Below are 15,133 nucleotides of genomic sequence, written 5' to 3'. Positions count from 1 at the left end.
TGGGGGGCAGGTGGGAAGTGGGAATGGACGACTGAGGTGGCGTTCAGGCTGGGGTGGGGTCCAAAGGGAGGGATGAAGGCTCGGATAGGGGTGTGAAGGCGGGGGTGGAAGTCTGAGATCGCAGGTATGGGGCCTGCGAGTGGCAGTGGCATCGGAGGGCTGGGAGCGGTTTGGGAGGAGCGCGCGCAGGGCGCAGGTGAAGGGCTGAGGGCGGAGCCAGGGCGGGAGGGAGGGCTCGAGGACCGAAGGCCGGGGCAGCTCCCAGTCCGGAGGCTCCGGAGGAGGAGCTGGGAGCCGCGGGCGGCGGGCGGCGGGCCGGGCTGCGCCATGCGGGTGCACCTGAGCATGCTGGCGGGCGCGGCGGCGCTGACCGGGGCGCTCAGCTTTGTGCTCCTGGCGACCGCCATCGGCACGGACTTCTGGTACATCATTGACACCGAGCGGCTGGAGCGGGGCGGCCCGGGGGCGCGGGGCCGGGCGGGGGCCGCCAACCGCAGCGAGCTCGAACCTCTGAGCTCGCACTCTGGCCTCTGGCGCACCTGCCGGGGTAAGGGGGAGCGCGGGGACGCTGCGCGGTGCCGCGTCCGCCCGGGACCTGTTGCTGGGCTTGCAGTCCTCCCCCGAGCCCCAAAGCACAAAACGCGGGGTCTGGGCCCGGGCCGGGTGGGCGGAGGGCTCCGGAGCGGGGTGAGCTCCAGGCGCAGCTACTCTGGTCTCCGCACGATCCTCCCTCCCGGGATGGCGTCTAGGGTGCGCGTGAGGGCGAGGCCCAGGGCTGGGGTCCCAACGCCAGGTCCGCAGCCACTGATTCTTCCGCCCCATCCAGTCCAGAGCCCGTGCGTGCCACTGATGAACCCCTTCTGGCAGGAGAACGTGGCCGTCAGCGACTCAAGCCGACAACTTCTCAGTGAGTCCGGGAGGGAGGGGGTCGGGGGAGAATCCCGGGTCTGGACACCAGTTTTGGAGCTGTTCTCCAAAGAGTGGGGCGGGAGCCCTGCGGAGTGGGTGGCCAGGACCGAAGAAGGGAGTGGAGTTAGGAGCAGGGGCCAGGCCTCTCTTGGGCCACAGGTTACACCGTGTGGTTTAGGATTCATTCCACAACTGTTGATCGCAGGCTTCCTCTGCACCGGGCACCGTGCTGACGATTAAGACCCAAATCCTGCCGTCCAGGAGCTCACAGACTAGCTGCGGAGACGGATGTGGAAATGCGCAGTCACATTTCAGAGTGACAAGCAGCATGAGGGAGGGAGCGTGGGTGGGAGTCCGAAGAGACACCTAAACCAGCCTGAGGAGCTCAATGCTGAAAAGAGAGGTCTGAGCCCATAGACCCCAAAGCACACCCCGTGTCAGCCTTATTTGTATCCTCAGGGCTGAGAACAAGCGCTTGGCAGTAGCGGGGATGCAGTGAACATCTGTGGATGATTCAAGAAAGGCCATCAGGAGCAGAGAGCAGCCCCCTACCCCTGGGGCCACTGGGTCTGTCCTGTTCAGGGCTGATTTCCCAGTGCCTAGCACAGTGCTTGGAACTCAGTAACACTGGGAAGACTGAATGCAGGGAAGCGAAAGGGCTGAAACAGACACTTGAGAAAGGAGGGACCTAAATATAATAGTTCAGCGAGTTCATTGAGGCTGGCAGTGGGCCGGGCTTGGAGTTGAATGCTTTCCATCACTGTCTTCAGTTAATCTCCACTGCTACCCTGTGGAGTTAAGTATCATCTCCATTATTACCTTCATTTTTCCTGCAAAGAAGCTGAGGCTCAGAGAGGTACCATAGAAAGAATCTGATGAGGAAGGGAGGGCTGAGTTCCACAGACCTTAAAAAATGTGGGTTGCTTTTAATGGACTTGTTGAGGCTTGGGAACAAAGACCAAGTCGCTAGCATGGCCCACAAGGGCTGCCAGGGTGCCTCTCCAGTTCCAATCTCCCCCTTGCTCTTTCTTCTCTGGCTGTGCTTGCCTGGGGCTACTTCCTGAACCATGCCCAATTTCCTCCTGCCACTGGGACTTTGCATATGCCATTTCCTCTGCCTGAAGTCTCCTTGCTCCCGTCCCGCTAGCTTGACTCGGTCAACTTCTACTCATAGCACAGGTTTTGTGACATTTTTTGAGTTAAAGTCTGACTCCCTCATTAGACCATGAGTTCCGTGAGGACGGGGACCATGCCTGTCTTGCCATGGCTTGATGCCCAATATTTAGCACAGAACCTGGTGTGGGGTGGGATCACGAGCCCAGATTTGCTGACCCAGGTATGAGAATGAGTACAAATTGTATTATGTTTGAAGTGGAACCTATTTTTTAAATGAATGAATGAGAAAATGAATGGAACAGAAGTCCAGTGGTGTGCTGGGAAATAGTTAATAATTGTCTCTCTGGGGGAAGAGGGAGTCTTGATTTGAAGCATTTGCTGATTTCTTTGGTATAAATATTCCCATTGGGGTCAACTTCAAGCTATCAACATGATGTCAGGTGGCTCCCCAAATTCCTAAAAACTTAGCAGTTGGCTCTCACAAGCTGATACGATCCAGCTGCAGCACCCTGCATAAGGTCCCAGGGCAGGAGATGTTCCCTTGACATATGTGGGTAGTTGAGGGGAAGGTGGAGGTGCCATGAGCTCCTTCCTCAGCCCCAAGCTAACCAGAATCAATTTGGGGTGTTCTCAGAGCATTGTTTCAAGAATGATCAGGAGTTCCCACCCTTGATGTGAGGGAGATGGGTGTCAGATGCCAGCTCGGACCCTTCCCAGGTCCCTCTGGGATCATGGGACAGGTGTCTTAACCTCTGAGGCTCAGTTTCCACATCTATCAAAATGAAATGTCAAAACCACAAGGGGGGTGTGGTCAGAATTCCATAAACTAGCTGGCTGAAAAAAGTGCCCTTACCTGGGACCTCACATGATGCCTCGTTGTTGTGGGATCTCTGTGTTGCATGAAAATGGCTGGACATATAGTAAGTGCTCAATAAACACTAGTCTTTGCTATCCTTCCAGCCTCTTTTAGATGCAATCCCATCTCTGGAGCACTGACCCTTTGCTGGGCTGGGTGCTGGCATTTAGCCTACTTATCACATCTGTGGGTAAACTGGATGACTAATTATAGTTGGCATTGGTCTGGCTTCTTTGTGAAATTTAATAATGCCAACAATCCTGTGTGCTCCAGGATTTTGAGAAATGGGCAAAACTCACATCTAGAGTCTGTTCATCTATTCGCTCTCAGACCCAGGTCTAAGCTCCAGCTTCACCGCCAAGGAGGCGTGCAGCCTTGGGTGCATCCCTCTATCTCTCCAAGCATCGGTTCCCTCATGGGCAAAGGGAAGATATCTGTCACCTGTCTTCATAAGGATATGGCCAGGGTGGAATGGGAGAGTGTATTTAAAGAGCCTCAGTGGTGCCTGGCCTCTGTAAGTGTACCTTGAGTGGGAGCTGCTGTTATTACCATTATATCATCCAAGAAAGAACAGGCTGCCCCTTCAGACCACATGCTCGCTGTACACCACCCCCAGAACTTTTCTCAGAATCTCTTTATCCCCAGAATGAGTTTTGAATCTTGTCCAAGCTCTTTTGTTATGTGGAGGCGTCTTATTTCTTTGAGGACCTGCTGCTGGGGTCACAGAGGAGAGAGGACAGTTGTCAAAGCAGCGTGTTCTCCGAGCCAGCCTCCTAGACAAATCCCAGTGGGGGTGCATAGGGAAGAACTCTTGATTGTTCCGGCAAGAAACCCCAAGCAGGCAGACTACTGCAGCGCCCAATAAAAACCCACCTTGCTTGGATGTTTCATCTTCCAGATTAGCTCTGGGGATGTCATGGGTTTGATTCCTTGGCCAGGGACTGGAATTACTTTTGGTGGAGGAGGAGGGGATCATCAAATTCAGCACCATGTTGAAAAAAGAGCCCCAGTCTAGAAACAACCAGGCTAGCTGTATCAACCAGGAGTCTTTTGGTGAAACGCAAATCATCCTTATTTAAACAAGGAAAGGAATTCCCGGTCCATGTAATCGAAAAGTGTGCTGGGATCCAGAGAATTAAATTCAATTTCTTTCTTTTCCTCTCTGGGCTTTGCCTCTGTTTGGGTCCTGCTTTCAAGAAACCCTCTCCAGTCTTCACAACCCAAGCAGAAGGAGGCTCTCTACTTGCCAAAAGTCTGCAAAAATTCTAAGTAGGCTTCTCATCGGACCAGACTGGATCACATGCCCAGGGCTGAGCCAATCCTTGTGGCCGAAGGGATGGGATGTGCTGATTGGCCGGGATGAGATGTGCCACTTGTAACAAGGGGAAGGAGTAGGACCAGTCCCATCATAGATAAGGGCCCCACATCTTACCGGTGGGTGTGTCTTCTGGCCTGTCCCCTGCTTCCATTAACAGGCTGCTCTGAGATGAAATGAGATCACATAAACAAAGCACCGAGCATAGATGCATGGTACATAGTAGGAGCTCAATTAATGTCTCCTCCTGCTCTAAGTCCCATTGCCTCCCTGAGCCTCAGGCTTCTCATCTGTAAAATGGAGCTAATCATGAGAGACTCATTTACTTACTTTGTACATACGTATCTCACTCCTAGCACTGGGCTAGATGGAGGGCATAGAATATGATGAGATAGGTGTGGTGCTTGCCCACACAGAGCTTAGTGTCTAGTGCAGGAGGCAGATAGTAAACACATGGACCAGTGAATAAATAAACGTAAACTTGTTTCAAATAGCACTAGGTGTAGCAAAGGGAATGAAACAGGGTCACTGAGGAAGGGTGGTGGAGGCACCTGTCAATGGCGTGGTTGAAGGGCAATAAGAAGAACAGCTGGTGTTTACGGGACAGTTGCTGCATGCCACACACTGTCCTGAGTGCTTTGCATCTATCAACTCTCTTCATCTTCATGACAATCTCACGAGGCAGGAAATGTTATCATCCTTACTTTTCAAATCAGGAAACCGAAACACGGAGAGGCTAATAAGTTATCAAAGTTTGCACAGTAACAGGTAGATCTGGGATCTGAATCCAGGTGGTTCCTGCCCTGTGGGAATGATGCCACACAGAGTAGAATTCCAGTGTAATGTGGGTGTGCTAAGACCGAGGCCATGGCAGGCCAGAAGAGAGCTCCTCTCCTATTTCTTGGGTTCCAGGTGCCCCATCCTACACTGCCTCTTCCATCTGGGAATCAGAGATCTGAATTACAAGGAGGAAGGGCAGGAGCAGAGCTGAGCGGTAGGATTGAGGGCGGGGTGTTCCAGAGACAGCTAGAAGGCTGGTGTTTCTGGAGGCAGCACAGAAAATGCTTCTTACCCACACCTTGGGTCCTCCCTATGCCTTACTTCGGCTGTGTCTCCTAAGAGCCAGGAAGGTGGTCAGGCTGATCATCCTACAGCTAAGCACACCAGATCTAGAGAGGTCAAACACCTAGTCCAACACAGCACAGCAGTGGCAGAAGGCCACTGTTACTGAGGGCCAGAGGCCTGGCCTGCATGTTTTCTGAGGAGGTGGAGGTTGGAAAATCACAAGATTGGGTCTCTGGTCTCTCTGGGTACCCAGCTGTTGCAGTGGCGTGGAAAATTAAAACCAGCCCTCCCACAATGCCTGGTGCCGATTGCAAGAGAGGAGATGGTGGGGAGAGAAATAAAGGGATTGGGGACATAATGGGATTCAGAGGTGGCCTGAGCCCAGGAGGGAATGCTCAGTGTGATTCATGCATAGCTGTGCGGTAGGTGGGAAGGGAAGTGGGGGGCGCCCTCAGCATCTCAGGGCATAAATGCCTGGGCTTTAGGCTGCCTCTCAGGTGCTTGTTGAAAGTCAAGTACACACTTTAAACAAATAAAGAAACAGAAAATTCATATTCAATGTAATTCCACTTCTTGGGATCTACCCTGTGAGGTTTCTAAGAGGCTCACCTTAACCATTTTTGTAACAGTGGAGAACAAGATACAGCCTCGGGGCTCATGGGTGGAAATATGGCTAAGCGTCTGCATGTGGTACGTCTATCCTTTGGAAGATTTTGTAGTCTGTAAAGAGAATATACTAATGTGCATAGAAGACCAAGAAATACCGTGGAATGAGAAAAGCATGTTGCAGAGTGTTATGGGCAAGATGCTGTGGATGATCCAACACATTCTGTTTTCACATGTTGAGGTGTGCCCGGCTGTGCCCTTTAGAATTAGAGAAACAGGTAAATACATAGGAAAGTATGAATATACGGGAAAAAGACTGGAAGTATGTGTGTCCAAGCATTTACGAGAGGTTCGCTATGGGGAGGAGAGGACGAAGGAGGAGTTGACGTGGGGGCTGCATGGGTCTTGTTTTCATTTCTTCTGAGAAGAATGCTGTCATGTCCACTGTAACGCAAGCCCCAAGGAGGACTGCCTTAGTGGTTGGATTTCGCCATGGTGTGGCTTGTGGAAGTATGGGAACCCTGCCCACCTCTCCAGCTGCAAGAGCTGGGGCACGTGCGTCCTTCCAGATAGCTCCTGCCTCCGGGCCTTGGCACATGCTGTCCCCTCATTCAGGAATGCCTTCCCCCACGCCTTCTCATCTGACCTTAAAGCTGAGACCTCCTCCCCTTGCCCTGACAGCCCTTCCTAATTTCCAGACTGGGTTAAACACCCGTTGTCTGCCATCCCTACACCCGTTTGTCAACCTCCTTTGCTGTTCCATCCCAGCTCTGAGACTTGATGGCTGTGAGCAACTGACCTCAGTACTTTGAACCTCACTTTTCTCGTATGTGAAATGGGTATTAAAATTCTTACTTGGTAGAGCTCCAGGAGCTTGAGGGCAAGAAAGAAACAGTTATTCTCACATTTGGTGCTCATGACAGCTTGGCAAAGTCAGGGCCCATGGTCCAATGGACAGGGGAGGAAACAGAAACAGGCTTTTGGGAGGCGATGACATTTGCTTGGTAAGAGGTGGTGTCAGGATTTGAACTTAGGTCTTTGCTTGTCATAGAGTCCTGCTTTTTCCATATCACAACGATGCATCTTGGAGCCTTCTAAGGGAACCAAGATGCAGCCCCTGTTCTCAAAAAGACTGCGTTCTGGTCACCCCAGATTCTAGAATAAATATTGACAAAAACGTAAAAATTGACTTCCTTACCACCCATGATAAGGACTGAATATCTCTGAGCCCTTCTTGGGGTCTCCAAGTCACATTGACAAGGCTTGAACATAAAGACAGTGTGACATTTCCCCCTTTGGGAAATGGTTCCTGAGATTTCCTTCTTTTGTCAGTGCTTCTGATGTCCCTGCAGAAACTCTGTCTCTAGTTTCTTTAAGAGCACAACTATTACTTCACTAACCACCCCGGGGCTTCCTGACCTCACTACTGTTGTGGAATTGGAAGCTTGGTTTTCCCATTGAGCAGTTCTTTGAAAAGTGTGATGATGGGAGAGTCAAAATCATCTTTTCCTTGGCGTGAACATCTTTGCTTCTTTCTGGGTTTGCTCTTCCTAAAGCTGGCAACAAAGTTGTTTTTTTTTTCCCTCAACAAAGTATTTTTGAACTAAACGGTTTCTTGCCCTTGGGCACACATTGGCCCTTGATGAAAAAAGGCCTGTCAACATTTATTATTATTATTATTAATTCTATATAGGAATCTTAGCTGCCATCTGTTGAGCTCCTCCCATAAACACTGGAGTGGATTGGAAGGTGTCACCCCCTATAAAAAAGATATATCCACATCCTAACCCCTGGTACCTGGGGATGTGACCTTATTTGAAAAAAGTGTCCTTGCAGATGTCATTAAGTTTAGGATCTTGAGATGAGATCATCTTGGATTAACTGGGTGGGCCCTACATTCTATGACAAGGGTCCTTGTAAGAAAAGGAGAATGAAGATGGGGGCAGAGACTGGGAATGACACAGCCACCAGCCAGGCGGTGTCAAGGGTCGCCAGCATCCTCGGGAGGCTGGAGGAGGCAGGGAAGGACTCTCCCCTGGAGCCTCTGGAGGGGGGTGGGGTAATGCGACATCTTGATTTTGGACTTATGTCCTCTGGGACTGTTGGATCATACATTCCTGTAGGAGACACCTGGTTTGTAGTAATTTGTGATGCAGCCCAAGGAAATGAATGCAATCACCTTATCCAAAGAAGTGCCCCCCACTCCCTGCCTACCCCGTTTTTCTGCATTGTCATGCTGACTTCCTTCATAACACATCACAGCCTGTGACTTTGTTTCCCTGCTCGTCTGTCTCCTGCCCTGGACCCTGGTCTCCAGGGGGAGCAGGGACCAAGTCTAGATCATAGAGTCCCCAGGCTCTATGGCAGAGCATGGCCCTCCTTAGGGGCCTATAGATACGTATTTCCAAATGAGATGTGGTTAGAAATGGGTACGGAACTCAGAATCAATCCTCATGCCCCATGTCTGCGGCCCTGAAAATAACAAAGACCAAGGTGCGTGCGCGCATAGACACAGACACACACACACACACACACACACACACACACCACGAAAAGCTAAGCCAGACTTCAGCAGGAGATTTTACAACTCTCCCACGGGAAGCCTGTTCTTACCCAGATATTTAATTGAACGTGTACGTCAAGTCAGCTTGCAACAAGTCTGGGAACTCACACATGGCGCCACCAGGGCTGAACCAGCTCCAGGAAACCTCATTAATTTCTAAATGACGAATGATTTCACTTCCCAGCCATGGTCTGGAGGCAATGCCATACAGGGGGACAGATCTTCCAGGGCCAAGTTTTCATCCCAGCTGTTGTGCTTTCTGGCCCAAGATTTTTCCCAGGAAGAAAGGAAGGAAGGGAGAAAGGAAGGAAAGAAGGAAGGAAGGGAGGGAGGGAGGGAGGGAGGAAGGGACAGACGGACAAGCTTTGGGAGGGAGATTGCTCTTGTGTCCTTGACTCGCCGAGGTTGGTGGCCTTTACAGGGTTGAGGACAAAGTGATTTGATCACAGTGGAAGTCGGGCTGGATTCTTGTCTCCCATCATCGTCATTCCTGGCAGGGTTATGATCTGTCTAGCACTTATTCTATGGGACGTGGTACCTACATTTACACTTTTCTGTGTTGTCCCATCATCTTCACGCACACCGTCCTGATGGTAATCCTGTGAGCCACCTCTTATCCGCCTCCTTTTCACAGATGTGGAAATGGAGTTCCTGCTGAATTAAGAGACACGCCCAGGGCCCCAGAGTCAGAGCCCAAATTCGAATGCGGGGTACCTGGCTCGAAAGTCTCTGTTTTGAACCCCTGTGAGGTCATCTCTCAAGCGTCTTGGTTTCTTTTTCATTTCTTAGAAACTGCCATATTTTCTTGGCTTTGAGAAACACCATCTAGCTCTTAATTAATTAATGAGGTCGACGAATACCCGTCGGGCACTCACCATCTCCTGAGCGCTCTACTGGAAACTCAGGGATACAATCATACAAGAGGAACCTGTTCAAGGAACCCACAGCTTAACAGGAGAGACAGGAGGGAGCTGCCCCCCATACTAGGTAACAGACACTAGAATAGGGAGACCGTGGGGAGCTGGGGGCACAGAGCAGACTGTGAACGTGGGTGTAAGGAAAGACTTCTGAGGGGCGCCTGGGTGGCTCAGTCAGTTAAGTGTCTGTCTTTGGCTCAGGTCATGATCCCAGGGTCCTGGGATCAAGCCCCACATCGGGCTCCTTGTTCAGTGGGGAGCCTGCTTCTCCCTCTCTTGGCCCCTCCCCCTGCTCTCTCTTTTTGTCTCTCTCTCTCAAAATAAATAAAAATCTTAAAAAAAAAAGATTTGCGAGTAAAACTTAAAAGGCTTAAGAAAAACTAAGTATTTAAATACTCAATTTTAACAAGTTGAACATCATTCTAAATAAAAGCACAGTATTGTACACACAAAAACATCCCTCCCAGGGCGCCTGGGTGGCTCAGTCGTTAAGTGTCTGCCTTCGGCTCAGGTCATGATCCTAGAGTCCTGGGATCGAGTCACACATTGGGCTCTCTGCTCAGCGGGAAGCCTGCTTCTCCCTCTCCCACTCCCCCTGCTTGTGTTCCCTCTCTCACTATGTCTCTCTCTGTCAAATAAATAAATAACATCTTAAAAAAACAAAAAGACTTCTGGAAGAAATGAGCTTAGCTTGCTCTCAAGAGCAAGAACAAAGTATTTATTTTCATACCTATCTTGCTGCCAAAAGGACTGAAAGAGGCTTAGTGTCCAGCTCATGGTAAATGATCAATCAATATTTGGTAAACGAATGGCCAGTGAAAAAGAACTTTGCAATTCTTTCCCTTTTTGCTTTGGCTGCCGGGAAGCTCAGAACCAAGATGGTGGCAAATGAGATCTTGGGATCCTGAGATCCCAGATTTCTTCCGCACCCCCCTCTCCTCACCCCCACCCCACTTGACATTCATGTAACTCCTTCTTTTCTACTTTCTGGTTTTGTAATGTAAGTTCTGATCATGCCTTGTTAATGTAATATGCTTCTGACTCACCAGCCACCTGCAATTTGGGGACAGGGAAGAGGGGTAGGGGATGTTTTCTCTGGCCTCCCCTCCTCTCACCTGTTCATCCCCTCCCCCCCACCCCACACTCCCCTTGCCAATCACTGTTCTCATCAGTGGAACTCAGAACAAATGTTCCCCACGTGGTGATGAGTCACCATGAAGGGAGCTGGGCAGGAGCCGGGGAGGGAAGTCTAGAAGCCAGTGGGCTGGGCGGCCCAGGATGGGGAGCCAGGGCAGTCAGAGAGCACCAGAGGAAGGGGGGGGGGGACTGTATGTGGAGGAGGAAAGGCAGGGTTGGGTCTTTAGGAAATACTTGGGTCTTGAGAACAGGGGCTGCTTTCAGTGTCAGGGGAGCTAGGGGCTGGCCTGATACAGCGGTGTTCCAGAACTTGAACTCCCTGTGGAGTCCCTGGAACCTGTCTGGTCCCCACTCCCAGTCCAGCTCTGTAATACTGGTGCCCCCCTGATCCCCGAGGCTGGACCTGCCCAGCTCTGGGCTACAGTAAGCCTCTGTCTCCGCTGCCTGTGCTCCGGTCTCTGACCGAGCCCCGAACCCAGCACTTCCTCCCTCATCTTCCCACCTGTGCAGACGGTGGCACATCTGTCTGGCACTCAGGCCCCAGTTCTCACTGCTTGTCTTGTCCCTCTTGTTCTCACACCTTCAACACCGTTGCCTGTTTTATCTTCAGAATATACCTGGAATCCGACCCCTTCCCAGCGGCCCCTGGTCACCCTCATCCCTAACAGGGTGATGGTAGTAATGCCCCCATGGGCTTCCCGCTCCTTGTCTTTGTTTTCTCAGGCAGTCTGGGTGGCTTAAAACCCCAGAAGTGTGTTGCATCACAGTCCAGGAGGTCGGAAGTCTGAAATGCAGGGGTGCGCGGGGCTGGTCCTCCCGGAGGCTTCAGGGGAGAATCCGGTCCCTGCCTCCCCGGCTTCGGGTGGTGGCATCGATCCCCGGAAGCCCTTGGTGTGGGGCCACGTCACTCAATCTCTTTCCCCCATCTTCACCTCATCTTCTCTGTGCTCTCGCCTGCCTCCTCCCAGGGCACTAGTCCTTGGATGTGGGGCCCCCTCGAATGCAGATGATCTCATGCAGAGACCCCTCACTTCAATCCATCTGCAAAGACTCTCGTCCCAGATCAGGTCATCTTCAGCGGTTCCGCGGGATGTGAGCTTGGGAGCCACCTGTCCGTGCCCTGCCCCCCTCTGCTGTCTACTCTCAGTATAGCAAGCAGAGCAGTCTTGAGAAACAGAAGTTAAACTGTGGGATTCTCTTGTCCCAAGCTGCCCGCCTGGTGGCCCCTTTCATTCGGACGGAAGTTCACAATCCTGTGCGTGCTCTGCTCTTGGCTCTCTGTCTTCATCTCCTGCATCCCCTCTCCCCTGTGCTCTCTTCACGCCGCCCCTGCCAGCTTCCCCGGGTGCCTCCATCCCACCAGGCACAATCCGTCCTGGGACTCTGCACCTGCTCCTCCCTCGTCTCCCCACCCCACCCTTCCTGACCTTCATTCTGCAGGCTGCCTCTCTCACCTCCTTCCCGGGGCTCTGCTTGAATGTCACCTCCTCCGTGAAGCCACTGCTCCAGCCCATTCTGTGCTGTGTTCACTGCCCTCCCCAGCCACTTGTCACCATCTCTCAACTCTGTCTTATTGATCTGTTCACTACTTGACTCTACTCAGTACAGTACTCAGGAAACATGCTGAGTGAGTATGCGAATGAACACGGCAGTACCTCCCTCGCGGGGAGCGTGAGGATGCGTGCTTGTGCGACCTGAAGCCTGGCATAGATGAGTCTCCACACCTGTTGTTACTTTCAAAAATTAGTTGATTTTATTCTTGAAGTTTTGTCGACACACAATGTTCTGTTAGTTTCAGGGGTAGGACACAGGGATTGGACAATTCTATACATTGCTCAGTGCTCACAGCAACAGGTGTATTCACCATCCGTCATCATGCAACGTTATTACAGTATTATTTATTATTTTTGCTACACTGTACTTTTCATCCCTGTGACTTATTTATTTTATACCAGAAAGTGTGTATGTCTTCACCCCCTTCATCTATGTCACTTATCTCCCCACTCTCTCCTCTCTGGCAAATGCCAGTTTATTCTCTGTATTTAAGAGTCTATTTTTTGTTTGCTTGTTTGTTTGTTTTGTTTTCTGGATTCCATGGATCAGTGAAATCATACAGTATGTGTCTTTCTCTGTCTGACTTGTTTCACTTATGTAACAGAATATTACTCAGCCATGAAAAAGAGTGGATCTTGTGGTTTGTAACGTGTTGTTATATTATCATCATCATCATCAGACATGGTAGTAACAATGGTGTTAATTTTTTCTCCCAGCATCTGGGGGCTGGCCCATGGGTGGTGCTCAGTAAGTGTTTGTTGTCTGACTGAAGATTGTTGGTAACTCTCCTCTGCCTGTTGTCCTCCTCTCTCTTCTAAGCCATGCATGGGACATTTGTGATTCTGCTGCCGCTCAGCCTGATCCTGATGGTGTTTGGGGGGATGACGGGGTTTCTGAGCTTCCTCCTCCAAGTCTCCATCCTCCTCCTGCTCACAGGGACCCTCTTCCTCTTTGGAGGTAGGTGCCCCCCTTGCATGGAGTGTGGGGGCTCCAGAGGGGCTGCACGTGAATCCTCAGCCAGGGAAGGGCGGGTGGGCATCCTCTCCGGGGCTTAGTTTCCCCATCTGTGACATCAGAGCTGGAAGGGATGAGTGGGTCCCAAGAGAGAAGCAGAGGGTGGGAGCAGGTCCTGAGGATTGTTTTCCTGGTTTCACAGATGACCCTGCAGCTTCTGCGTGGGCTACTTTATGTTGCAGTACTGTGGGCTGTGGGCTGGCAGGAGACCCTCGCTCTCTCATGTGCCTCTGCCCTTCTGACACATCTTGCTTTGATCGATCGATGGATTGATTGATTAAAACCCGGGCAATGCCTGGGTTAATCCCGTTTGTTTGGCAGACCTGAGGCTTTCAAAGATGGGATCCAGCACATGGCTGGTGTCCTAAGGCCTCCCTCCTTCCTGTGGGCTTGAAATTGTCCCTGCTTAAACACCGAGCAGGAACAGAGGTGATGCACACACTTGGGATCCATGGAGGAAAAGGACCAAAAAGAATGTCTGGTGGTGAAAATAGTGTGAGGCTCAGATGTCCTCCGACCTCTACTATTATTGATATTGGCATTAAGAGGTTACCCAGGGACTAATTCTCGAAACCACTCTGCACACTTGGCGGGAAGTCTAATCCGCGCTGTGCCATGGGGGGAGCCTCGAGCCAGGCTACGGAGCACTTGACGTGAGGCAGATGCCCAGGGAGGCCGAGACGTTCATTTACATTAATTTAATTTCAGTTGAAATAGCCCCCTGTGGCCGGCAGCTGTGGCGCTGAACGGGGCTTCTGTCATTCCCGGTCTCTGGGGACCCACCGTGGGCCAGCCCTGTGCTGGGTGCCGGGGAATCCATAATGAGCCCCCTGGAGCTCACAGCCCATTGGGGGAGATGGCCATTAGCTAAGCGATCTCACAAACAAATGCAAAATTGCCATTCTGACCTGGACAGTGACAGTGTGTGGTGCTGTGAAACTACAGGGTGGACTTGACCTACTCGGGGAGGTCCTGGAATCGGGTTAGATGAGCTGAGATGTGGGGATGGACAGGAGTTTCTGGTGGTGGGAGGGAATGGGAAGGGAAGGGAGGGTGCACTGGGTAGGGGACCAGCATGGGCAAAGGCCCTGTGGTAGGAGGAGCATGGACAGCTGGAGAGGCGGGCTGGGCAAGGAGGAGGAGGAAGAGGAGCCTGGGTGTTTGATCTGCTCTCCTTTGCCTCTCCTGCAGCCTTGCTGACCCTGGCTGGAATCAGTGTCTACATCGTGTACTCGGCGGCCGCCTTCCGGGAGGCGCAGTGTCTCCTGGAGGAGAAGGCCCTCCTGGACCAGGTGGACATCCGCTTTGGCTGGTCCCTGGCCCTGGGCTGGATGAGCTTCATCGCCGAGCTGCTCACCGGGGCGGCCTTTATGGGGGCGGCCCGCGTGCTCAGCCTGAGACAGAGGCAGGACCGGGCCATATGAGCCCGATGCCTGGTCTGGTGGGAGGCAGGGCCCTGGCCTCAAAGGCCACTGCTATGTGCTGAGCTCCGGGCCTGGCTGTCATGTCCGTGCCTGGTGTGGTGTGTCTGTGTGTTCGTGCACGTGTGTGTCCGTACGGGCTGGAGGAGGCCTCGGGAATGCAGAACGCACCTCACCTGAAACCACAAAATAGCCCCTTGATTATAACCAGAACTTTCCAGATTGCAGCCCCTGTGGGCCTCCTCTGGCTTCATTGCAGTGTTCACCCCCACTCATTGCATCAGCTCCCCTTCTTTGCTAAGGAATAGAAGATCAGAGAGTTTAGGTAAGCTGCACAAAAGCGCACAGCGAGCTGGTGGTCTATTCCTTGCTCCAAGAACAGTGCTCAGTCCCTTACCACAGTTTTCCTGAGTAGGTTCAATGGACTGGCTGCAGCATGATTGCTGTGTGGGGGGGTGCTGCACCCCAGACTCTGGGCCTCAGACCTCAGAAGACCTGGAGCCCCCGCCTAGGGCGCAGTGTGAAACGGGGTGGCGAGAGCAGAAATCTGGGCTGCTCACCAACCGGGCGGTGCAAATGTCCCCCTCCCCCCCACCTCAGCGAGGTGCGCGCTTGTCCCGTCCACAGTCCCGGAGCTCGACAGGCCGGGCTGACTTGGAG

At 52.1% G+C, this 15,133-nt stretch overlaps 1 protein-coding gene across 2 annotated transcripts; it reads left to right on the top strand.

Moving 5' to 3' along the window:
• The first annotated feature begins 327 nt into the window (after nt 1-327).
• On the top strand, nt 328-14,782 carry TMEM114 (transmembrane protein 114). 2 transcript variants are annotated; one of them, XM_045871689.2, is made up of 4 exons: nt 328-547; nt 827-907; nt 12,858-12,995; nt 14,244-14,782. In XM_045871689.2, exons 1-4 carry the CDS (start codon nt 328-330, stop codon nt 14,474-14,476), a joined length of 672 nt encoding a protein of 223 aa, XP_045727645.1. In that variant the 3' UTR covers nt 14,477-14,782. The 2 variants fall into 2 exon arrangements, with proteins under 2 accessions (XP_045727645.1, XP_045727652.1); XM_045871696.2 differs by lacking the exon at nt 12,858-12,995.
• The last annotated feature ends 351 nt before the right edge of the window (nt 14,783-15,133 follow it).

Source organism: Mirounga angustirostris, unplaced genomic scaffold, assembly GCF_029215605.1.
Source record: "Mirounga angustirostris isolate CCGP_5_RB_7025 unplaced genomic scaffold, mMirAng1.0.hap1 SCAF_5, whole genome shotgun sequence".
Classification (NCBI taxonomy): Eukaryota; Metazoa; Chordata; class Mammalia; order Carnivora; family Phocidae; genus Mirounga; species Mirounga angustirostris.
Note: the sequence above shows the minus strand (reverse complement) of the source record. Positions and strands in the feature narration are given on the sequence as shown.

What these genes read in the sequence shown, in the direction of transcription:
- TMEM114 (XM_045871689.2), top strand. Translation starts at nt 328, where the DNA reads ATGCGGGTGCACCTGAGCATGCTGGCGGGCGCGGCGGCGCTGACCGGG. An exon ending in CCTCTGGCGCACCTGCCGGG is followed by an intron (nt 548 to 826) that starts GTAAGGGGGAGC and finishes CGCCCCATCCAG; the next exon opens with TCCAGAGCCCGTGCGTGCCA. An exon ending in GACCCTCTTCCTCTTTGGAG is followed by an intron (nt 12,996 to 14,243) that starts GTAGGTGCCCCC and finishes CCTCTCCTGCAG; the next exon opens with CCTTGCTGACCCTGGCTGGA.